The sequence below is a fragment of the Haliotis rufescens genome, unplaced genomic scaffold (genome assembly GCF_023055435.1).
Source record: "Haliotis rufescens isolate VD_foot unplaced genomic scaffold, xgHalRufe1.0.p SCAF_10, whole genome shotgun sequence".
NCBI lineage: Eukaryota > Metazoa > Mollusca > Gastropoda > Lepetellida > Haliotidae > Haliotis > Haliotis rufescens.
The window spans coordinates 7685960-7709767 of record NW_025963780.1 but is presented as its reverse complement, the minus strand read 5'-3'; the positions used below and the strand labels follow the sequence as shown (position 1 = coordinate 7709767).

Below are 23808 nucleotides of genomic sequence, written 5' to 3'. Positions count from 1 at the left end.
CAAATGGGTAGCACTGTTTCATTGCAAAGATCGAGATTCATTCGAGGAATGTTTACGCGAAAATGATGTCATTTATACCAAGGGCGAACAAGATAAAGTCAGAAAAGTGTTAGCGGCAACGAAGCACTGTAAACTCGTATTAAAAACCGATCAACCAGCTGCTTATGCAATTGCTTAGCAAATTGTAGCAAAATTATAGCAAAATTATAGCAAATTGTAACAAAATTATAGCAAAAATGTAGCAAAATGTAGCAAATTGAACATTAGCGGTTAATATTACATAAAATGTGGTTCGAAATCCTCATTCTTTCACAAAAGTTCATTATTACGGGTTGTATTGGATATGTCATATTATATTATGTTAGACTTAAATATCTCCTTAGGTATTACATTATGGAATGCGATGAACTCATCGAACAAATGCTCAAAGAATCTGATGCAGATAAAGATGTTACAGATAAATCTTTAGATAAACATAGAGAAAGACTCGCCGCTTTGGTAGCCGGTGGAAAATGTTCCCAATATTTGGGAGAAGATTATACCATCGAAAAAATTGATAACATGACCGACGAAGAGATTAAAAAACTTTACGCTCGTTACGAGTCTAGACTGGGAGCTACCATGACTAAAACGATAGGGTCTTCTATATTACAACTATACACAGCCGTAGCTAGTACGTTTCTCCCCATCCCGGCAGAACATCGCCTGTATTTATGCGAATCTCTAGAGAAAGACCCATTCATCGAACACGCTATAAGCGCAGTGAGCTGTGAGTTTTATCATAGATACGGAATGTTCTTAGCTCCGTTCACCACAGCTTTAATAACGGCTAGGTATTGTCAATTTAAACATACGTGCCCACTTAATAATATAAATGGAGACACAGGTGACACCACAGATTGTGAACGAGGAACAACAGATTGTGGAAACGCAACAACAGATTGCGGAACAACATGTGAATGAGAAAACACAACATGTGAATGAGAAAATACTAAAACCCAGAGTTACTAAGAATCCTTTGAAAATAGCTGCAGGAAGAAAGGGAGGGCTGGCGAGGAAAGCAAAATTAATAAATAATTCAAATATTAATCCGATTAAAACATGGGCACTAGTAGGAGTTGCTGGTATAGCGGTTGTATGGTTCTTTTATAAGACCGGAGAAGAGAAATCGTCACCCCCGCCGCAACAACAAGTTCAATTAGAGGTAAGTCCCCATATAATGCTATAAGAAGCATGACTACTCCAGCTACAGACGGTAAAATGTTGGTAAACGCGACGTATCATTCAGCGGTGGTCACCGGCTTGGCCATTGGCTATGCCCGTATGGTTAAAATGATTACTAAAGCCACACCTCCCAAGCTAGATTTTAATGGATATGACATACCAATGATGGTTCTGGATATTGGATTAGCTATGGCAACGAAGGATATGCTCATCAAACAAGGACTTATCCCGGAAGACACATAATGAAGTAATTAAACATTTGAATATTTATATTCATATAAAGATTTGAATATTTTATATTATTATACATATGGCATCAATTGCGATGATGGTCGGTGGAGCTATTGTTAATGCTCTAGCTTTTTCGGGGAGTAATTTTTTATTTTCTAGTATGAGAGGTTCGGAGCAGAAAAGACATAATAAAGCTTTAGAACAATACCAAGCAGCCCAGTTACTATATACACAGCAGAGAATGAAGAGATTAGACTTTATTCATGAACAACTGATTAAGGAAGGACATTCAATTCAAACGTTTAAGGATGTTGAATCTGCCATGCACGAATACTTCCTCGTTTATGGGAAAAAACTAGACCCAATACCGAGACCAACAATGAGTCAGTTTTATACACCGTCAGAGGAACAAAAGAACCGAGAGATCACATTTATTATTATTGGATTGACTTCTGTATTGATTTTCAGCTATACCATGCATAAGTCAGAGTGACAGCTGTGGATATGTATAAGCCATGACCTAGTTTAGAGCGATCTATAAATTGCATAATCAATATCTCACAGTGTAGCTGTGATTTGCATTTAGACAAATGATATGATAGATGTATATACCATGAATAACTGCAAGTTTACACTCATGGGAAAGACTACCCTTTGTAACCGGCGCTGTGTTGATTTTTTTTACTGCGGGATACACAACTATTACATCAGGCGCGGAAACATTAACTATAAGTGTTCTGTATGCGGGATAGGGGTCAAAGGTCATTATTGTTTATGTAAGGAACACGGTGCTGATAGGGTCAGGAACCAGATTATTTATGCTAGGAAGAGAGATTACATCAATGAGAGGAATAGGTTGGGGAGAATATGTATTTAGATATATGAAAACAACCAATTAGACATTTGTCTCATTTTGCATATACCATTCAACCACAATGGTTTTTGTCAGAGAATTAAAAGCTATGGCAAAGCAAAGTGGACTGCGTGGATATTCTCGTATGAGAAAAGCTGAATTGATTGATTTACTCGGTTTGGAATACAACAAACCCGAGACTGTTAGAGAACTCAAAGCTCGAGCGAGAAACGGTGGGCTGAGAGGTTATTCTCGAATGAGAAGAGCTGAATTGATCGCTTTACTAGATAATAATCAACCTATTGATAATGTTGATAATGATAATGATGATAATGATGACGATAATCAACAACAAGAATTAATATTTGTACCCACATCCGCCGGCGTTGGTAAATATCTAAGAGGTTGGAAGATGGATATTAATTCCAACATGGATGTTAACGATATTAAGCCCATCATATCGAGTAAAATTAACGAGGAATTAGATGATTTACATAGTATAAAATACCAGCTGACGATTAAAATGACATTGAGTAAAAGTAACACAGACGATAGCACCGAATATACCGAACCATATTTCCGTAGCAATCAAGAAGTTATAACCGAATCCGATACTATAAACTCATCATTAGATACATCAATTCAGAGGATACAGGAAACTTTAGAACGCTGGACTAATAGAGGTTCGGGTTGGGGTGTTGATAAAATCGATAGTTTATATTTAGATATAGCAAATTATATGCCTTTCAAAGGTGGATCTTATATAGATTTACCTCCGTATTATAAGAAGAAAAAAGCCATAATTAACGTAAAAAATAAATCCGATGACTGTTTAAGAATGATGATAAGATCTGCATTGTTCCCCGTAGATTCTAAAATTGCAAATAGACCTTCTAGCTATCCTCAAAACGATGGACTCAACTTCGATGGTATAGACGAACCTACACCAATATCACAAATTGATAAGGTGGAAAAGCAAAATAATTTAGCTATAAATGTTTTCGGACATTCTAAAGGAATTGTTGTACACAGGATAAGCTCCGCTCCGGAAAATATCCCCAGAATCAATTCATTTCTGATCGAAAAAGATGGTAAATATCATTATACGTGGATAAAGAGTTTAAACAGGCTATTATACGATCAAACAAAACATGCTAGAAAGAAATATTTCTGTGAAAGATGCCTGCATGGGTACAGCAGACAAGATCTATTAGAAGCGCATAAAGAAGACTGTAGAGGTGTTGGACAGAATGCTATCAGGATCGATATGCCTAAAGAGGGAAAAAATATATTAAAATTTGAACATTATTGTAATCAAATGCCAGTACCGTACGTAATTTACGCCAACTTCGAAGCGCTTATCAAACCCATAGAAAATACCAACCGTAGCAATACTGATAATAGTTTTACCTACAAAACTCAAGAACATATTCCTTGTGGGTTTGGATATATAGTTGTAAGGTATGATGGGAAAACAAACCCGCCCGTGATTTACAGAGGTCCCGATGCAGCGGGAAAGTTCCTAGAATATCTACAAAATGAAGAGAGAATAATCAGGGAAAAATTATCGTGTACGATACCCATGCGTATGACGAGGGATGATTGGAGGGTCCATAAGAAGTCAACGAGTTGTCACGTTTGTAATAAACCCCTGGATGGGGATTCCGTAAGAGATCATTGTCACGTCACGGGTAATTATCGGGGACCCGCTCATAACGAGTGTAACTTGAAACTAAAAATGAATGCTCAAACAATACCCATCCCCGTTGTGTTTCATAACCTTAGGGGATACGATTCACATCTCATCATGCAAGCTATCTCAAAGACCGACGGCGGTTTAACGTGCATTCCTAACAATATGGAAAAATACATATCGTTCTCGTTGACTAAACCTATACATTATAGGGACAAGGATGGGAAATCTAGAACAAAGCAAAGTAATGGGCTTAGATTCATAGACTCCGTACAGTTTCTGTTATCTTCCCTGGACAATTTAGCTAATGCGAACAATCCCGATGACTTTGCGATAACAAATCAATATACCGATAAGATAACTCGTCATTTGTTGCTGAGAAAAGGTGTATATCCTTACGAATATATGGATGATTGGTCTAGATTCGAAGAAACTGAATTACCAACCCTCGAATCATTCTATAGTAACTTAACAGAATCTAGAATAACAGATGCCGATTATGAACACGCTCTGACGGTGTGGGATAAATTAGGTTGTAAGAATTTAGGCGATTATCACGATCTGTACTTAAAAACCGATGTACTGTTACTCGCCGATATATTCGAGATATTTAGAAAGACGTGTTTCAAACAATACGGCTTGCACCCGGCATGGTACTATTCCAGTCCCGGACTATCGTGGGATGCATTGTTGAAGAAGACCGGCGTAGAACTAAAACTACTCACAGATTACGATATGCACTTGTTTATTGAGAAAGGATTAAGAGGTGGTATATCGATGGCAGCTAAAAGGTATTCTAAGGCTAATAATAAATTAGTGGAAGGATACGATCCCAGTAAACCCGACACCCACATATTATATCTCGACGCTAACAATTTGTACGGATGGGCTATGAGTCAACCTTTACCCACGGGTGGTTTTGAATGGGTCAATGATATTAATGTGAATAATATCCATAATATCGAAGTGAATAAAGGGTACATACTAGAAGTTGACTTGGAATATCCAAGTTCGTTACATAAAGATCATAACAGTTATCCGCTAGCTCCCGAAAGATTAATGGTTAATAAAGATTGGATGTCGGAATATCAACGCTCCTTGATGGGTAATAGTAGGTTAGCTAACGTAGAAAAACTCGTACCAAATTTGATGGATAAGACAAAATATATAGTTCACTACAGAAATCTCCAGTTGTATCTATCGTTAGGTATGAAACTTAAGAAAATACACAGAGTTCTAAAGTTTGATCAAAGCCCTTGGATGGAGCCCTATATAAGGTTGAACACAGATTTAAGAAAGATAGCTACCAGCGATTTCGAAAAGAATCTGTATAAGCTCATGAATAACTCGGTATTTGGTAAAACTATGGAGAATCTAAGGAAGCGTGTTGATGTTAAATTAGTCAGATCTAATGAGGAAGAAAGACTCAGGAAACTTATAGCCAGTCCGGCTTTTAACAGAAGCAAGATATTTGATAACGACTTAGCCGCGTTGCATATGCAGAAGAGTAATATAAAATTCAACAGACCGGTGTACGTCGGTATGAGTATTCTCGACTTGTCAAAACACTTAATGTATGACTTTTATTACAACGAACTTAAGAAGCAATATGGCGATAGATGCGAGGTGTTATATACCGACACAGATTCTTTGTTGATGGAAATACAAACCGAGGATGTGTATAAAGATATGGCAGAAAAAATAGATATGTACGACACGAGCGATTACCCTAAAGATAATCCACTGCACAGCGTAGTAAATAAAAAGGTGTTAGGTAAGATGAAGGATGAATGTGCTGGGACCCCTATAGCGGAGTATGTGGGATTAAGACCTAAGATGTATTCTATAAAGAAGTCCGATAATGGAGAGATAAGAAAAGCTAAGGGCGTTAAGAAGTATGTTGTAAAAAAGCATATCAAACATGAACAGTATAAAGAATCATTATTCAACGGTAGAACATTCAAACACGAGATGAACTCTTTAAGAAGTTACGATCATAGGATATATGGATTAAGAATGAACAAGACATCATTATCCCCCTTAGATACAAAGAGATGGATTGATAATGATGGTGTAAATACCTTTGCTTATGGTTATGGTGGTAATACCGTACCATCGGGAACTATGAACAACTCTTCTCGTACAAATGCCCTACCCGGTCCATCTTGAAGATAATAAAGAATGGGCTCTCCTTCTTTCGTAACCAATCGACTAATGTTATACGTCTTAAGGGACCATATGGGATCGGTTGCGCGACGTAGGCCTCCTTCGAGTTCACCGGCCTGGTATAAATATCTTACCCTTACTCTATCTGGAAGTTTTCGTTCTTTGCCTCTCCTCGGTGCTGAAGATTCGGAAGTCACGGATTTCATTTTAATCGCATCGGATGGTTTCTTCCCAATTAATCTCGTTACTTCATTATTCAACGCTGATACAACGGCGGATAATCGTGTCACCCATTCGGTTGATCTCAATCGCTCCGATTTCATTTCGATCCCATACTGATAGCCAAACAAACGTTCCGCTAATGTCCTGTTAAGTCTTTCGACGATAGCTTGACTGCGGTGGGCCTCTCTTTCACCACGGACGATTTCGACATCGTTCTTTGTTAACAGTTTAGTTACCGATCCCATAAACTCGCGACCGGGATCTACTTGAAATAGCTTAGGCCATTTTAGTGGTCCGCGTTTATATATGCGACTCAGTGCATTAGCTACCTCTGTTGATTCTTTCGATGTTAATGGCTCAGCCTCTTTGTATCGACTAGCCACATCCACTACTGTTAAAGCGTATTTGTACGTTTTGCGTTTTACCTTATCGTGGGGAAGAAACAAGAGGTCAGCCTGATGAACTTCATTCGTTGTAAAAATATCAAACTTCTTCCTCGGTATATAACGCGGTGCCGGTAAATATATTTGCCACATCGCTTGTTTCTTTAACCAATCCTTGGCCACATCTTTAGATACCTTAGCCGTGGTGGCTAATTTTTTTATTGCTCCTACACCTTTCCAATATCCTCGTGGGCTATAGTAAATTTTATCCATTATTAATTAATATTGATATTTCTTTTAAAACGACTTTCGTTGAATCACATCACTAATAGAAGCAATGATTGGCCCCAGGTATTGGTGAGCTAGAGCCAATTTAACTTAATCTTATGACTATCATTAAATCGCATCATCATTTTGGCATAAAAAATTCCTCCTGTAGTAGCAGTATAGGTATATGAATCCTGCTCCAGTGGAGTTGCGGCAGAACCATCATTACCTATACTACTAGGTCCGTAGCATCACATCTGAGGTGCGTTCTCTATCCAACGTTGGTGGTACGTCACTAATAAATCCTCACTGGGGCCTCCATTTGTAACCGGGGGTGTTCATGAATAACACAGGTCGTTAATTGTCGTGAGGATTTATTATCAGAACAAACAAACGCCCTGAAACATATTAAATGTAAAGATATATATACACGACAATTAACGACCTGTGTTATTCATGTGTTATTCACAGATATATAAGAGCACATCACATTATATTCATTAACATCGTCACACCAACGACATCATAGAAATAGATAGAACGCTTGCTTTCAACAAATACATTGAAGGAAGTGTTATAACTTACAATAACTATATATACATTTGTATCCCTATACATGTGTAATAATATGATAAATACAATTAATTAATTTCATTAATACACAAGAAAATACAAGCATACCCTGTAGGTGAAACTGGGGCGGGAACTGCGTTCACCAACGCAACTGACAGGACATGGTGCCTGCATCTAAATACAAATACAAAGACAAATATACTACTCAAAATTTGATAAGGATCACTAGGTGATATGTGTGTAAGTTACCACAAACATAACAAAAGACATGACTCTGACTCAGAAACGTGTTTAATCATGTTATGAATGAAAATGCATGAACGGCATGAACTTGTATCAATATGGAATGTTTGAAATCTGCAAACACCAAAAGGCATTTCATTAAAAAATGTTAACAGCAAACAAGAGAAAGAATTACACAGTTATGAGGGATAGTCCATCATTACACTTAGTCGATGAAGTGTCAATATTGAGTATGACCTCCCCTTGCATCAATGACGGCCTGACAACGTCGATATATGCTGTCAATAAGCACCCGGATGTTCCCAATGGGAAGGTTGTTCCACTCTTCCACGAGGGCATGTCCGAGCTCTGCCAAAGTCGTGGGTTGTGCTCTACGGCGTGAAAGGGCAACCTGCAGCATGTTCCAGACATGCTCAATCGGGTTCAAGTCCGGCGAGCGCGCTGGCCAATCCATGCGGACAATCGTCTCCTGCTCAAGGTACTGCTCAACCACCCTGGCGCGATGACGACGGGCGTTATCATCCATCAGGATGAACTCAGGGCCAACAGCACCAGCGTAGGGTCTGACGTACACATCGAGGATCTCATCCCGGTACCTCACCCCCGTCATTGTTCCTCTCTCCAGGACATGAAGATCTGTCCTTCCATCTCTGTTGATTCCACCCCAGACCATAATGGAACCACCACCATAACGGTCATGTTCACTGATTTTGGCATCATAGAAACGTTAACCTTGTCGTCGCCACACCCGCTGCCTCCTGTCTGCAAAGTCCAAACAATACCTGGACTCATCGGTGAACAGAACTGGAACCCAATCGTTCCGTGTCCAAGTGACATGATCTTCAGCCCATTCCAATCGCTCCCGCCGGTGTCGAACAGTCAGGGGGATTCGGACACATGCCCTTCTCGAGAAGAGACCTGCATTGTGAAGACGATTCCGTATCGTCTGAGTGGACACATTCACCCCCGAGGCGTTCAGGAGGTCGTTACGTAGGCTGGTTGCTGTCCAGAAGGGATGACGTCGTGCCTGAAGAGCCACAAAATGATCTTGGCGTTGGGTTGTCGACCTCTGACGACCACCCCCATGTCGGTGTGCTGCTGTACCAAAATTTTGCTGTCGGGACCAGGCCCTGCTTACAACGCTCTGGCTGACGTTTAGTGCATTGGCAACGTCACGTTGTGAATAGCCAGCATCAAGCATTCCAATACATCTGCCCAGTTGTTCTGTCGTCAGGCGACGCCTTACACGTTGAGGGGGCATTGCGTAGATAAACGTAGTGTAAACACTCAATTGAGTTTAAAGTTTCAGAATGAATCAGACACCGTTGCCTGATTGGAAATCGTGCAATGGTAGCAAAAGCATGAACTGTGATGTGAAACGCATTTCCCATGGCATGAAATGCACGTGCAAGTGTGTTGGAGACGTTTTTGATTTCACTTGAACACAATATTGCCAGTTATGCAGTTATTTTGTTTTTTTATTAAGAAAAATATCTACGATCCTTATCAAATTTTGAGTAGTATATATTTACTTAGGTAAAACGGGTTACCTTAGAAAACATGAATTATGTGTTACACATAACATACCAATGAATGCTTTACATTATACTAAATACATAAATAACATCGTCATAAGCAAACACATACATCATAAATACATACCCACTCGCTCATTCATTCTCAAATGAAACATTTAGGAAAGGTGAAGATACACAGTGCTAACCTAGTTAAACATTTACATGGCTGCAATTATATGACTATATGTAATGACCTATCTACATATGTATTAAGACTGTGTAACACGACAGCCGATTACACAAATAGATGCAAGTACATTATAACAATACGTATAGAAACATTACTAACCTATTTGGACGGTCTCAGTTGGAAATACTACACAGAGCAGAAATTTGTTGTCCGCATGGCAAGGTGTAGTGGCTGGTGTGCTGGTTAAATGCTGGGTGTTAGTATTTGAAACAAGGCCAATCAGGCGCAAGCTGTACTAAACAAAGGACCGACCCAAGCTACCTACTCTACCCCACAACCAGTAGAAGTTAAATAAAAGAAAACTCCACGCAGAGAACAGAGCTGTAGTATACAGCAGCCATACAGGTTTATTTAATTCAACATAATTAAAGGTTAAAACACCATTTCATTACAAAACATTATATGTATACCATGTATACCATGTATACCAATATATAAAATACAGAAAATATGCATATATACAACACTGCCACACTTCCTTAGACGGAAAGACATTACTATGCTTTCCCTTTCCGATCTTTAACACCATATATCTCAAATTGTACGTTACTAATAGTTTATTTGATTCTATTGAATATTAATTTAAATGATTGGGTGATTGATATGCATGATTACATGGCTGATGTGCATTATATGCAAGATTAAATTATTTAATTTTGAACACAGACGATTATTCATATGCACTAGTTGAAGTGATTCAAATATTTCATTACATTCTGTTTGCTGTTTGTTATTGCGAAGGTACAATTTATAATCTTGTGTAAAGTTATGGTATGGTATGAGGGGACAATTTATAATCTTGTGTATGGAATATTAATGTGTGAGGACGCAATATTTTATATTTGATGATACCACAACATTGTTTTCATTTTGTATCATATTGAAATTTGTATTCAAACTGAAGGAGTAAACTATTATTGCGACTAAATTGCTTCTTTTTAATAATAGAGAGAAACACATATTGTATGATGATGATTATAATGTAATTAATAAATAAAATAATAATTTTGATAAATGCATACTTACACGTCTCATAACTAAAAGGGGGCACGGGGGGCACGGGGGGCCCAGTCGTCTAGGGCGCCGCGATTCGCTGTGCAGAGTTGCGTCCCTTGGGCACGCCAGAAACCTATGGTTGTGGGTTCGAATCCCGGTTCGCCCCGATTATGTTTCTAGGTTTGTCAGCACCATACCCGTGCTCGTGGGTTTCACCGAAGTGGTAAACGTCTGAGACCTGCATCACTTCGGGCTTTCCTCCCACATTAAGCTGACACGCCGCGAAATAACTGGAATACTGTTAAAAGCGGCGTTACACCCAACTCACTCACTCTATCCACGAGAACACGAAATGACATTTTATAATCAGATTCAAATGAACAAAAGTCCTTGTAGTGATGAAGAAAATGTAGTTACATGATACAAACAGGTATGTGAAGGTATCAGAACATGACAAAATAGTACAATAGGTTATTCCACATGCTAAACTTACTGCATATCAAATGCTTACAATAATACATGTAAACAGGGCACCTTCAATATGTTTAATATAGGATCGAAATTCTGTGAAAATGATTTGACACCATCGCTGCATGAGATCATTCATGCAAAGTTTCTGCTTCACACACCTTGTATTTTTTCCGGAGTTCTCGAAAGGTAAGAGTGAACGGTGAACGGACATGAACACCTTACGATTCAAATAATAACTTTTTATGGTAAAATGTCATTTATACTCATCCTGACTCATACCAGTTGCTTATATCGTCTTATTCCGGAAAGGTGGTGGAAACTTCCTGTGATGTGTTTCCAAAGAACAAAAAAAGATCTCATCCAATCGCACCCCTCTCACGCGCAGGCCACATGACCAACCCGTCAGACTCACCACTCAGTATTTTCTCCTATCATTCATAAATCGAAATCTCATGAGAGAGAGTGGCTGGGAGGGTGCTTCAGTGTATGAGTCAACTCATACTAGTTGCTTGAATCTCACAGTTGGTGGTTGGTCTCACCGTAATGTGTGATTTTGACGTGGTCTGTTCTGTGGAAACCCCATGGGAGCACCCTTATCTATGCTCTGTTGTGTGCGATGTCTGTCGTGGGGTACCACCTCCTTTTTGGATAAAAAGCAGAAAATCATAAGATTTTGTGGATTTTGGTAAAGCGTCCATAGAATATCATTCCAGCTTGCTTTAGAAACGACTTTAGGGTAAAGAGAAGGACAATCTTCGGACAGCCATTATCACTCATGGTCTGAATTACATTGTAATAATGGGGAACATGGTCAGTGGTTATTGGAAAGTATCGTCTCCTGGGGACAGTTAGTTGCTGAGCTATTTCTATAAATGGTTCGAATTGATGTATGCCAGTAGTGACATCTTCTGCAGCGAAGTCCCTGAGGTAATGGTTCCCAGGGACAGAGTCGCCTCTTACGACAAGCATGGGTTGCTGAAGACCTTTTCTACCCCAATCTCAACGGAAACTGAAGTTGAGTGCATTTGTTTCTGACATTCTGGCTCCTGTGACTGGCGCCAGGAGAAAAGTCTTTTGTGTCAGATGTTCGAAATCAGCTTATTCTAGTTGTCGGAAACATCACATGTTAGATGTTGCAGCACTATGTTTAAACCTCAAGCTGGAGCTCTGAACCTTTTCTGTTGATCCCCAAATTTGTAGGATCTCAGTAGGGCTGTCAGTTGGGAATCTCAGGTGACTTTTTCTCTTTTAGTCACAGTTAAGACGGAGCTGATCGCTGCCAAATAATATCCTAGGGTTGAACCCTTGAGGATTACACAAGAAATCCGCAACTTGTGGTGAGGTAGTTTCTGCTGCTGTGAACCCTTTAGTTATTGCAAACTGGTCAAATCTTTTCCACTTGTCTTCACACAAGTTCCTTGCGGATCAACAAAGTGCTAAGTTAACTGCCTTAGCTGCCCTGGTCAAGTTGCCTTGTCTTATGAGGTTGTTTGTCATATGCTTCTAATGTGTAGCTCATAAAGATCTGGTATTGAAAGAAGTTGCTTTGAGTGTGGATGAAGAAGTTAATTTGCCCAGTTTGTGAGCTTTTGAGTTGGTTTTACTGCTAATGCGCAACCAAAAACAGTTGAAGGTTCTTTGTATGAATCATCTTCTGTAAAACCATTGGTATCAGATGTGGACCAACCCTGAGGGTCTGGTACTGGGGAGACGAAGGTTACTATCTGTCTGTTGAACCAGGTTGTGAATAGATCCATCGATGGGCAATCTCGCGAGTTGGAATGCTTATGGATGTGGCATCCATTCTGTTGGTGATGGTATTGAGGCTCTGGGATGTACCTTGCTTTGAATTTTAGATAGATCCTAGGCCAAAGTTGATTTGTCTGTTTTTATCATCAGATTCATGTCTCTCAACTGTGGTGCCAATTGATATATTGCCCGGATTACTGCCTCAAACTATGTGGTTCATGTGGAAAAGCTTTTATCTTCTGCAGACCACATCCCCAACGCTACTTCAGAGTCGAGGTGGGCATCCCATCCTTGAAGTGAGGTATCTATTTGTATTCCGGCTTGTTCAAGTAAGTTCCTCCGCAAACGTTTTCAACCATTGGAGATGTTTCTTCAGGTGTTGTGGAAGTTTGGGTTCTTGATAATCTAAGAATGGTTTGAGGAATCTTTCAATGGGATACAGGTGATGTCTGCCCCGTACTTGCCGAGCTTGGCCATATGCCAGTGGTTGACCGACATTTGTTTGTGAATTGCTGCTGGAAGATAACTTTGGATTTTGATTCTGCTTCAGAACATGAGATCTTGTGATGGATGGAGCTTGGACTTCTGATTTGACTTACCATCCTGACTGTTAGTAATTTCAGAGCGAAATTCAGTGGTAGCCTGAGTAGCACCATCACTGGATTGTCTGGTTGAGACTCGATTATTTAGAGACTGCCGCCATACAGCTGGAATAGTGCGACGTTAGACAACAAACAAACAAAACGTGTCGATGAGCTTGAATCCAGTAGTCCAAGTAGAAAGAGCAACGTGTAGAACCACGTGCCGTTGAAATTCTTTGGGATACCGGTAATCATCCTGTTTTATCATTTGTTTTAGTTGTAGTAGATGCATCATTTTGAACTTGTCTGGCTTTTGAAGATATTTCTTGATGAATTCTTTCATGTTGTAGATTAAACAAAACTTCTTGTCTGTTTGCTTATTGGGGACTAAGGAGACAGGTGAATATAAGTCTAAAATTAGGACAGCTGGTTGTCCTATATCTACGCAAGAAGTGTGCCGATTGCATCTGTCGGTGTGGATTGCAGTGCCTCCGGAAATTGAATAATCAGGGGACTGAGAGAGAGAAAGGGTTCCTCGCATAAAATTTGACTGTAGCCCTTTCTCAGAATGTTTGATATGAAAGGGTGGTCACGGATGTCCAAAATTGCTCCAATATCCAGCCAGTCTTCCACTTACAGTTGATTGCAGTACTGAACGGCTTGGAGTGGAAGGTCCAAGTTGTTCAACAGCTCCCCTTCAACAACGGGCGCAGGATCCTTTGGACTGATCACATGTCTTTGATGGGCTGTGGTTTTGCCTCCTTGATAGCCGGTGGAGCGATTGTTCTTTGCTTTTGTATACCAGAGAAGCGCCTTTTGAATTGTGTCTTCTGCATTGGTTGTCTAGGACATCAACTGATCTTCAGAATCTTGGTTCACTTCTTTGTTGATGCTGTGAATGAGACTATCAAAGATGGAAGAGGAATCCCATGACTGACGCAGAAGAGGCTTGGCTTAATTGTCAAAAAATTGAAGTTGGCTATCAAAAGTGAGTTAAGGCTAAAAAAAAAAAAGGTTCTCAACCATCCGCCCACATCATCATCAAGTTCGCCGCACGTTTCGGTTTTACTTCCATTTTAAGGTTTTTTTTCAACAAAATCCTTAAATATTCCAAGTCCAATAGTAGTCAAATCCTGTCATGACCCATTGCCTGAGAACCAATTCTTTATTTTTTTAAACCTAAGCAGACACTTGAGCAATTCTTGATTCTTTATGTGCGCTATCATTTCAGATAGAAACATCCTTTCCTGGTTATTCTGAGGAATCTCTGAGGCAGTCAGCATAGCTTTATTAATGGAGCATGACATGAAAAGGCAAAAGAAGGAATGTCTAGTTCTTGTATACATGTACAGTTGTGCTAACTTCTTCTCATCAACACGATATGTCCTACTTTTGGAATAAGACATTAAAGTATTATCTTCATTGATCTCTGAGACCAGGAGAAAAGCATCCATGCATGTAAGGGAAACTTCTTTGCGTTGAAGTTTGGTGTTGATAAGCCCTGGGTCTGGGTAGCCTTGGCAAAAGAAGCATGAAGGTTCTTAGCAATGTGAGAGGATGAGTGATGATCTGTGTCCTGTTACATTTGATCCTAACAATACACCTGGCATCATTACCTATGGGCTATTTGTTATTCTTACCGTATACATGGCTTCAGTCAATCATCTGTTGTTATCTACTACCTGTTGTAAATGTTAATCTGCTGCTTACCACAACATAACATGCACATATACCTCGCTTCATTTGGTTCTAGTCACTCCAGCTTGATAACGGTGTATGAATCTATATACATCAAAATGACGCTACATGCAATAATCCAGAAGTTGTTATCCATAAAGTTGTACGTTTTCTTTTATACCCACCAACTTACGACTAGAATGCAAATCAAACAGTTCTGAGTTTCGTATCAATTTCAAAAGGGACAATGTTTCAAATAGACTCTTTTTTACAGACATCAGTTTTGTTGTTGTTGTTTAGGTGTTTCACGCCTCACAAACAATGTTTGAGCTATGAGACAGCGGCCTCTAAATAATCTAGTTTAGAGCAGACAATTCTGGGATTGATATTGTGACCATTGATCCACTCCGTTGGGGTGTGATGAAACAATCAACATTTATGTTGCTGGGACCAGTTCTTCCCTGGAATTCCCACTGGGTGCACAGATGACAGTAGGTATGCATTACTAATTGAACGTTTTTCAGGTGAGGTGAAATAGCGTTTAATGTCACATCAAAGATTATTGCACTTACGTGCAAAGTGCATGAACGTGTGTATGTGTGTGTGGCTGCTAGTCCGGACTAACGCCAATTTTATAGTGCTAGCCCTTTGAGATACCATGTCACAGTTTAACATGAATACCCCACTCAGATGCAGTACACTGACTCCGAGCCGACCAGTCCTTGTTTTTGCACGTTAATGCTGAGCACCAGGCAGAGTAGCAACAAGGACCATCTTTTAACGTGTTTTGATATGACGCAGCGAACGTTTTTGAATACGCTTTGACTGATTTCAGTTTTGAAAACTCATTAATTATAGAAGGTTTCCATAAGCTTATAAAATATAATTACTCAAACATTTGATAATTTTTTACATGTAATCTATATATTTTTGAAGATTTTAAGGAATAGTTTGTATGTTGACTTCAATAATATGTTCCAAAATATGCTTAAAGATACAAATATTTCAATGGCAGCAGATTTAGTGCAAACAAGGATGACTTTATCAACGCGCTGTGCATTATTTATTCACAGAAAGTTGTAAAACTGACACGTCAACCAGAAAATGACATATGAGAACCTAGTTTAATGTTCCCCCAGCACAGCAACTGTGTTTTGTGTATTTTGAAACTATACAGTATACAACCATGACATTATCCATTAGTTTCATTTCTTGTCAACATTTAATGTTTTTGTAAATTTCAAGGTTGATGTATCTTTTTGTATGTCCATATTTTTCTCAATTGTTGACGTGATAGAGCCAGTACTGAGTGTACTGAAACGCTTAAGTGGAAGCAAGAAAATGAGAGCAAGATAGAAAAAGAACAAAGTATCACATGGCAAAATTCATTTACAAGAGTGATATCTTATTTAACTTTCTCAGCAGCCTAAAATCAGATAGCTTGTTCAGAAATTGAATGGAAATTTGTTTACCAGGGTAGCACTTTTTTAGCCCAAACATGTGGTCATGTGCTGGCACAAAAGTAATTGCCTGAGAACCTGTTTCTGTTTTGTCACTTGAGGCTTCTGCATCAGGATTCTGTACCTATTTCACTTGTATTCCAACCATATACAGTAACATCCTTAACATGGACCAAAAACAGAATCACACATACATACATCCTGACTGCTTGTACTGGGGTATGATGTCTCCATCATCTAATAATTCATCTTCACATCAGAAACACACCACATCATAGATTATATTGAGGTAACTTCTCTTGAATCTGTCTGGTGAATATAGTAAAGGTGGCTGCACAGCCTACAGTGACATGAAACAGCATTTGTACACTAGTCCGATGTTCCCACAGATACAGCTGGCACAGACAGATGCTCCCGAGTGTGGCACAGGCAAGAGGCTTCCTCATACCGATAGGGCAGCAAATCAAGTACACCTGTTGGGAAAGAAGAGTTGTATTAGTGAACATTATGATTCCCACACATGACATTGGGGATAGCAGCATAACTGAATACTTAATGTGCAAGATCAATATTCTATGTACCGAGTGGTTTATGCATCCTGCTCATAGGTTTCTGACAACAGCACAGAATGTTGAATTTCATGCCAAATTACAACACCCTTGTCCATTAACACTTGGGATATAATCATGGAAACAATCATCATCTATATCTCCAGGGCTCACATTTCGGTCAAACAACACTAACCCCTGGATCTATTTCTCTGGTTCTCGCGATACCAAACTCACATCCTATTATATCTAACTGAAAGTGAGATAATCAATCTATCTATAAGAGAAATAAAAACTCCTATCTCTGCCGATTGACGTTAAACTGTTATCATCACTCTCTAGTGTAGAGACATCACATAATGCTGAGGGTCAATGTTCAAGGCCACTTGTCAAGGTCAGTGTTGTGTGCGCACAACACAATGTTATAAGATGCTCCCCCTTGTAGCTTGCCTTGCCATCATGAAATCACAGGGTCTCACAATGTATTGCGGGTCGTCAGCTGACTTGGTCAGCCTGTGCCTTCAGCTAGCATAGATTCACACAGTCTGCACTGCAGTGGCAAACAATTCTGTATCAGTAAAGGGCGAGCAAGAGAGACATGTGCATCAGGATCCAATATTTCTTTGGTATCTGGGAGTGTTCACTGCAGAACATTTGGGGTATATACTCAGAAGTATGGCTAATTCTGTGGAACCTTGGGAGAATATAATGACTTGGCCAAAAATTGGCAAAAATTATGTAGAACACACTGCAGCGTTGTTTGGTGTAAATGACAAAAATTTGAAATGCACAATTTTTTTGGTTACTGTGCATGGGAGCAAAAACGTATTTGCCGTGGAAAAAATTACCATCTCCAGTTAAACCATCAAATAAAATTTTTGCCCAGATTATGAAAACTCTACAGGTCACCAAACTTTTTTGAATGTTTTTGTTTCATAAAAGAGACCAGAATTCAGGTGAAAGTGTAAATTCCTATGTGGCAGAACTGAAACGCTTGACCCAACATTGTGAATTTGGCACAAATTTAAATCGTATGCCCAGAGACAGGTTTACGTGTGGTTTGAAAAAAGAAAATATTCAGTGAATTGCTTAGGTAACGGCTGAACAAGACGCTAAAGAACTTCAGAATAATGCCAAAGCAAAATCATGAGTTCACAAAGTTTCCTTTGGGAACAAGCATCCTAAGGCAAGCAGCAGAAATCAAACAATATTGATCATTGTTAATAATTCTAAGAATACTATCTCTATAATCAGTCATCACAATATAAAACTCTTTTAGATCTTCAAAGAACTCCTCTTCACTGTCACCGACATTAATTAGTTGTGTGGATTATAGTTTTCCTCCACCATTGTTCTGCACATGTTTGTTTGTTTGTTTTTTAACGCCTCACTCAGCAATATTCAAGCTATATGACGGCAGTCTGTAAATAATCGAGTCTGGACCAAACAATCCAGTGATTGACATCATGAGCATCAACCCACGCAAATGGGATCTGATGACATGCATCAACCAAGTCAGCAAGGCTGACCACCCGATCTTGTTAGTCACCTCTTACCACAAGCATAGTCGCCTTTTACAGCAAGTATGGGTTGCTGAAGACCTATTCTACCCCGGATCTTCACGGGTCCGTTCTGCACATGCAACAGGCAGGAAAACCTAGCTTCTTTCCAAATATCCCACCTCAAACTAGATGCAGATAATTTAAGAGGGTGGGTGGGATTATTCCTCAGGTGGTATTCTTAGAATTATTAACAATGATAACTATTGCTTGCCAGCGAATACCATACCTCCATTACATCATTGCAAGATTAGCTTCAACAAATGGTTCGTTCTGACATCTAGTAATCCTAGGACAGATTACAGCGAAACCTTATTAATAAAGGATGTACTCCATAAACTCTGAAGCCACCATAAAGTATAGAATCAGAACATAACCTCTGAAAGATTCAATATTTGTTATTGGACCGGTAGTGACGTCATTTGAGGCAATATGACAGTAATTCAGTGGAATTATCTGTTTATGACGTCCCTTCCGGGTTCTGCTGAGGTCAATTCAGGTCATAATTACATCATTATCCCGTGAATATCACTTCCTGTTCTGACATCGTTTGTTGTTTAACATCGCATATATGCCAGCTATATGACAGCGGTCTGTAAATAATCGAGTCTGGACCAGACAATCCAGTGATTGACATCATGAGCATCGATCCACGCAATCGGTATATGATGACATACATCAACTAATTAACGAGCCTGACCACCCGATCCCGTTAGTCGCCTTTTACGACAACCAAAGTCGCCTTTTACGGCAAGCATGGGTTGCAGAAGACCTAATTCTACCCTGGATCTTCACGGGTATGTTATGATATAATTTCCGATTCTAATGATGTCATTTCGTGTTTGAATGACGTCACTTCCGGTTATGAAGGATTTGATGATTCCATAATTGGGATTCCAAGCCCATGAGCTGCCCTACCCGCCGTTGACAAATGATTAGGGATCAACCATTTGTCATTCTTGGCGGGGTTTTGCAGCAGTAGCTGTGGTGTCTTCAATGGAACCTGCTTGGAAGGATTCCATGTCTTCCAGAAGGCTCTGTTGCCACCAGATAGATTTAAGCGCACATACAGGACATAGAAGTAAATTGGCGAGATTTACAATTTGGTTCAGAGCAGGTACGGAATAGTGTCCATGTCTATGACTTTGTCTAGGAGAGACCATGGGAGAAATGCATAGACAAACATTTCTTTCCAACTCATGAATATTGTGTCACTGGTAGGGCTTGTGGATCTGTTACCGGACTGATGTAAACAGGGAGTTTGTTGTTCAGGCACATGGCAAGTAGGTCAGGCAGCAGAGTGTCACCCTGTGAAGTTATCCACATGAATATGTCTGGATGGAGGGACCATTCTGACATAACAATCTTGTTCTTCCTGGAGAGACTGTCTGCTAAGATCTTGAATCTTGCCGGTGTAACAGGCCTGAACATTAACCTGGCCAGTTCTTTCCTGGGGGATTTTCCCCCTCAAATTGAGGTGTGGATGTTTCTGCCAAGACCAGAATATTGAGGCCAATTACTCCCTCTGTTTAGGTAATGAAATCAAATGCAAATCAACACCAGTTTTTATGCTAAGTTTCCTGCTTGTGTCTGACTGAATTTCAGGTCAAACAGAGATATGGAAGAAGCAATTGTTGTCATGAAAAGTGTTTCATTGTCGATTTGAGTTGTTCTCAGATTGGTTCAGATTAAAGGGTGTTGTTGTGATGTGCTTGAAACTAAATATAAAGCTGAGAATTAATTTGAAACAGAAAAGTGAGTGAGTGAGTTGGGTTTAACGCCGCTTTTAACAGTATCCCAGTTATATCGCGGCCTGTCAGCTTAATGTGGGAGGAAAGCCCGAAGTGATGCAGGTCTCAGACGTTTACCACTTCGGTGAAACCCACGAGCACGGGTATGGTGCTGACAAACCTAGAAACATAATCGAGGCGAACCGGGATTCGAAACCCACAATCATAGGTTTCTGGCGTGCCCAAGGGATGCAACTCTGCACAGCGAATCGCTAGCTGTGAAACTAGTGTCGGACTAATGTTACTCTGATGGACATAAAGGAAGCAAAGTGTGAGATTGTGAAACTTGTTCAACAAAATACCTATGGAGATGATCTAAGATTGTTGAGGTCTTTGAAGAAAAATCATAGTGCATCCAAAGAACTGAAGAGAACAAGTTTCCCGTCTCGCCTTTCTTGGATGACGCCAGTGTACTCTGTGTGGGAAGTAGAATCAGATGGTCCTCTGCCACTTGCAATGAGAAACATCCAGTGATATTACCAAAAAGACAGCATGTGACCCACCTTCTTATTCGTTATTGTCATGAGAAGACATGTCACCAAGGACGTGGAATGACTACGAAAAAGATACAATCCAATGGTTATTCGATAGTGGGATGCAGCTCGGCAGTGCCTACTTACATATTCAAATGTGTGAAATGCAGAAAGCTTCACCGTCTGGTCCATGAGCAGATGACAGATCTACCATCCAATGGGTCAACGTATCACCACCGTTCACATACTGCGGAGTGGATTGCTTTGGACCCTTTCTGGTTAAAGATGGTCGGAAAACTAAGAAGAGTTATGGAGTCCTCTTTGCATGTTTAGCCTGCTGTGCCATACATATAGAAGTTCTATCATCACTCTCAACCGATTCTTACATTAACGCCTTGAGAAGGTTTCAAGCTATAAGGGGACCAGAGCGAGAACTGCGATGCAATAAAGGAACAAACTTTGTTGGTGCCTCTAATGAATTGAGGGACTGTTTAGAGAATGATACAGTAAGAGATTACCTTATGAAATCTAACTGTGACTTGGTTGAATTCAAGATGAATGTACCTGCTGCTAGCCACATGGGTGGTATATGGGAGCGGCAGATTTGGTCTGTATGTGCAGTGCCTGTTGCACAAATAGATCAACCCAGTCAACAACTGAATGATGAATCTCTCAGAATTTTGATGTGCGAGGCGACAGCCATTATGAATAGACATCAACTATCAACAGAATCCTTAAATGATCCTTCTTCATTATCTGACAGCTAACCACTTTTTGACAAAGAAGAGTCAGATCATACTGCCTCCCCCTGGAAACTTCCAGAAGACGGACTGGTATGCTTGTTAGCAATGGTGTCGAGTGTGAGTGCGAGTTTTGGTCCAGATAGAAGAAGGATGTTCTTCAAAATCTGAAGACCCAGCAAAGTTGTTGAGACATTTCCCAGGAAAGATGAACATGTTCGTAAAGTAAAGCTGCAAATTGCGGATCAAACATTGGACTCTAAGGGAAAACGGCAAGCATCCATTGCCTATCTCGCTCGTCTGATCCAGAAGTTGATACTTCTCCTGGAGTGTGAAAATAACTGACATGATGACATGAACAGTTGCCTTGAACATTTTGTATTCAGTTCTAGTTGAACTGATCTTTTTAAGACATTTTTTTACAACATTTTAGCTATAATTTAATATTGTTAATGTTTGTTTGTTGTTTAACGCCACACACCGCAATTTTCCAGCTATATGACGGCGGTCTGTAAATAATCAAGTCTGGACCAGACAATCCAGTGATTGACATCATGAGCATCAACCCACGCAATTGGGATACGATGATCAAGTTGATGTGAGGTCTTATTTTATTGTAAGAGTTATGTCGCAATAATCACAGATTAAGTGAATTGTGATGAAGTATTATGTCGCTTGTCATATGTTGGTAGTCATTGTAGGTGCAAATATGACTATGATGTTAGATGCTTGAAAATTAGATTAACCTAATTTTAAGGGGGAGCGTAGCGGTAGGAGAAAGCGACGTAACGAGATATTCTTAGTGGTATGCACAGAACATATGTTCATAGAATTATCTCCCTTAGTAAGAAAAAAACACTTGTTGTGATGAACGCACGTGGTGGAGAATTGGGAAAACTGATGTATTGATGTAAATGAAGAGGAACCATGGTGTTCATGAAGTCTACAATGTGTGTTTGAGGAACTGTATATGTTGTGTGATTTGCGATGGCTCCCGTATTTGACATACAACAAAATAAACCCTCAAACTTTGAATTTTGTATTTACAGTGAGTTGCGCATAAATGCAAAAGTGACCCTATTGTGAACCCAATAGGGTTGTGTCATGCATAATATTTCATTTGAATACAGTGATTGGAAAAGAAATTTGGTTCATGCACTTATAGCCCCATGACTTATGGGCCATTTTTTGCAAGTATGGGCCATTTATTATACCATATGAGACATTGATAATTGCAATCAGCCATAAATTCAACATCATGTAAAAAGGATTGCAAATGAGTAAACATTTTATCCTTTATAACTTTTAAAGGGGCACTGATTTAAAGCAATTCTCCGGGACTGGTTGTTGCCTTTGTTATTGTTTTTCCCTTTGAGTATCTGGATGATACAGCAGAAATCTGGACTACTTCGCGACCTGTGCTGCGTCATTCTTAAGTGCATTTGTCGCTATTATTGATAGTGTAAGGGCGTATAGTCACATTGATCAACAAACGTGAAGCTTGTGAAAACAAAGTCTGTCTCACATCGAAGAAGTTCCCAAAGAAAACAGCAAATGAATGAAAACAAAATGCAAGTATCATAATTACAACCTACCAAAGTTATATGTATAAATTTAGGCAGCTACCTTGTTCGAGGAATGTATCCGTGAATATCCACATAAAGTAACAATATCCCATACGTCTGCAGCTGTATAAATAAACTTATTCGATGTCACGTGTCTCTGTAACAATCAAATATTTAAAAATATATATAGCTTTTTGGGATATTATAACCTGTGGTCGTTTCTCAGCTGATCCCTTAGTTTGTTCAAGGTGTTTCACATAAGTGTCAAGTTTCAAAGGTCAGCTGAGAAAGCCCACTTGACAACTATTTTCATAATGTCCACTGTTAGATAACAATGAACAATCAATCAACGTTTTATCGGCTAATCCTTTGAACAAAGTATGTTGCTTTTACATCGGCACTTCATGCCCAGAGATGGGGGTATTCCGTCTGCTTTAGTAAACATACACATGTAATCAATTACTTTTGACAAATCCACTGTGCAAAATAACAGTGATTATTCAATCAACGTATTTTCTGCTGATCCTTTGATGGCGAGGAATGACTTTTTTGTAAATCAACTGATCACTCCGCTTGC

The 23808-nt window shown here is 39.5% G+C and overlaps 1 protein-coding gene across 1 annotated transcript in view; it reads right to left on the bottom strand.

Annotated features, from left to right (window-relative positions):
* Positions 1-16132: 16132 nt before the first annotated feature.
* Positions 16133-23808, bottom strand: part of LOC124118004 (vesicle-trafficking protein SEC22a-like) — a 42510-nt gene continuing 34834 nt past the window's right edge. Inside the window, exon 6 of the mRNA XM_046480038.2 lies at positions 16133-17029. Within this exon, the coding sequence (XP_046335994.2) occupies positions 16829-17029 (201 nt within the window). The 3' untranslated portion in view covers positions 16133-16828. The remainder of the gene's footprint in view (positions 17030-23808) is intronic.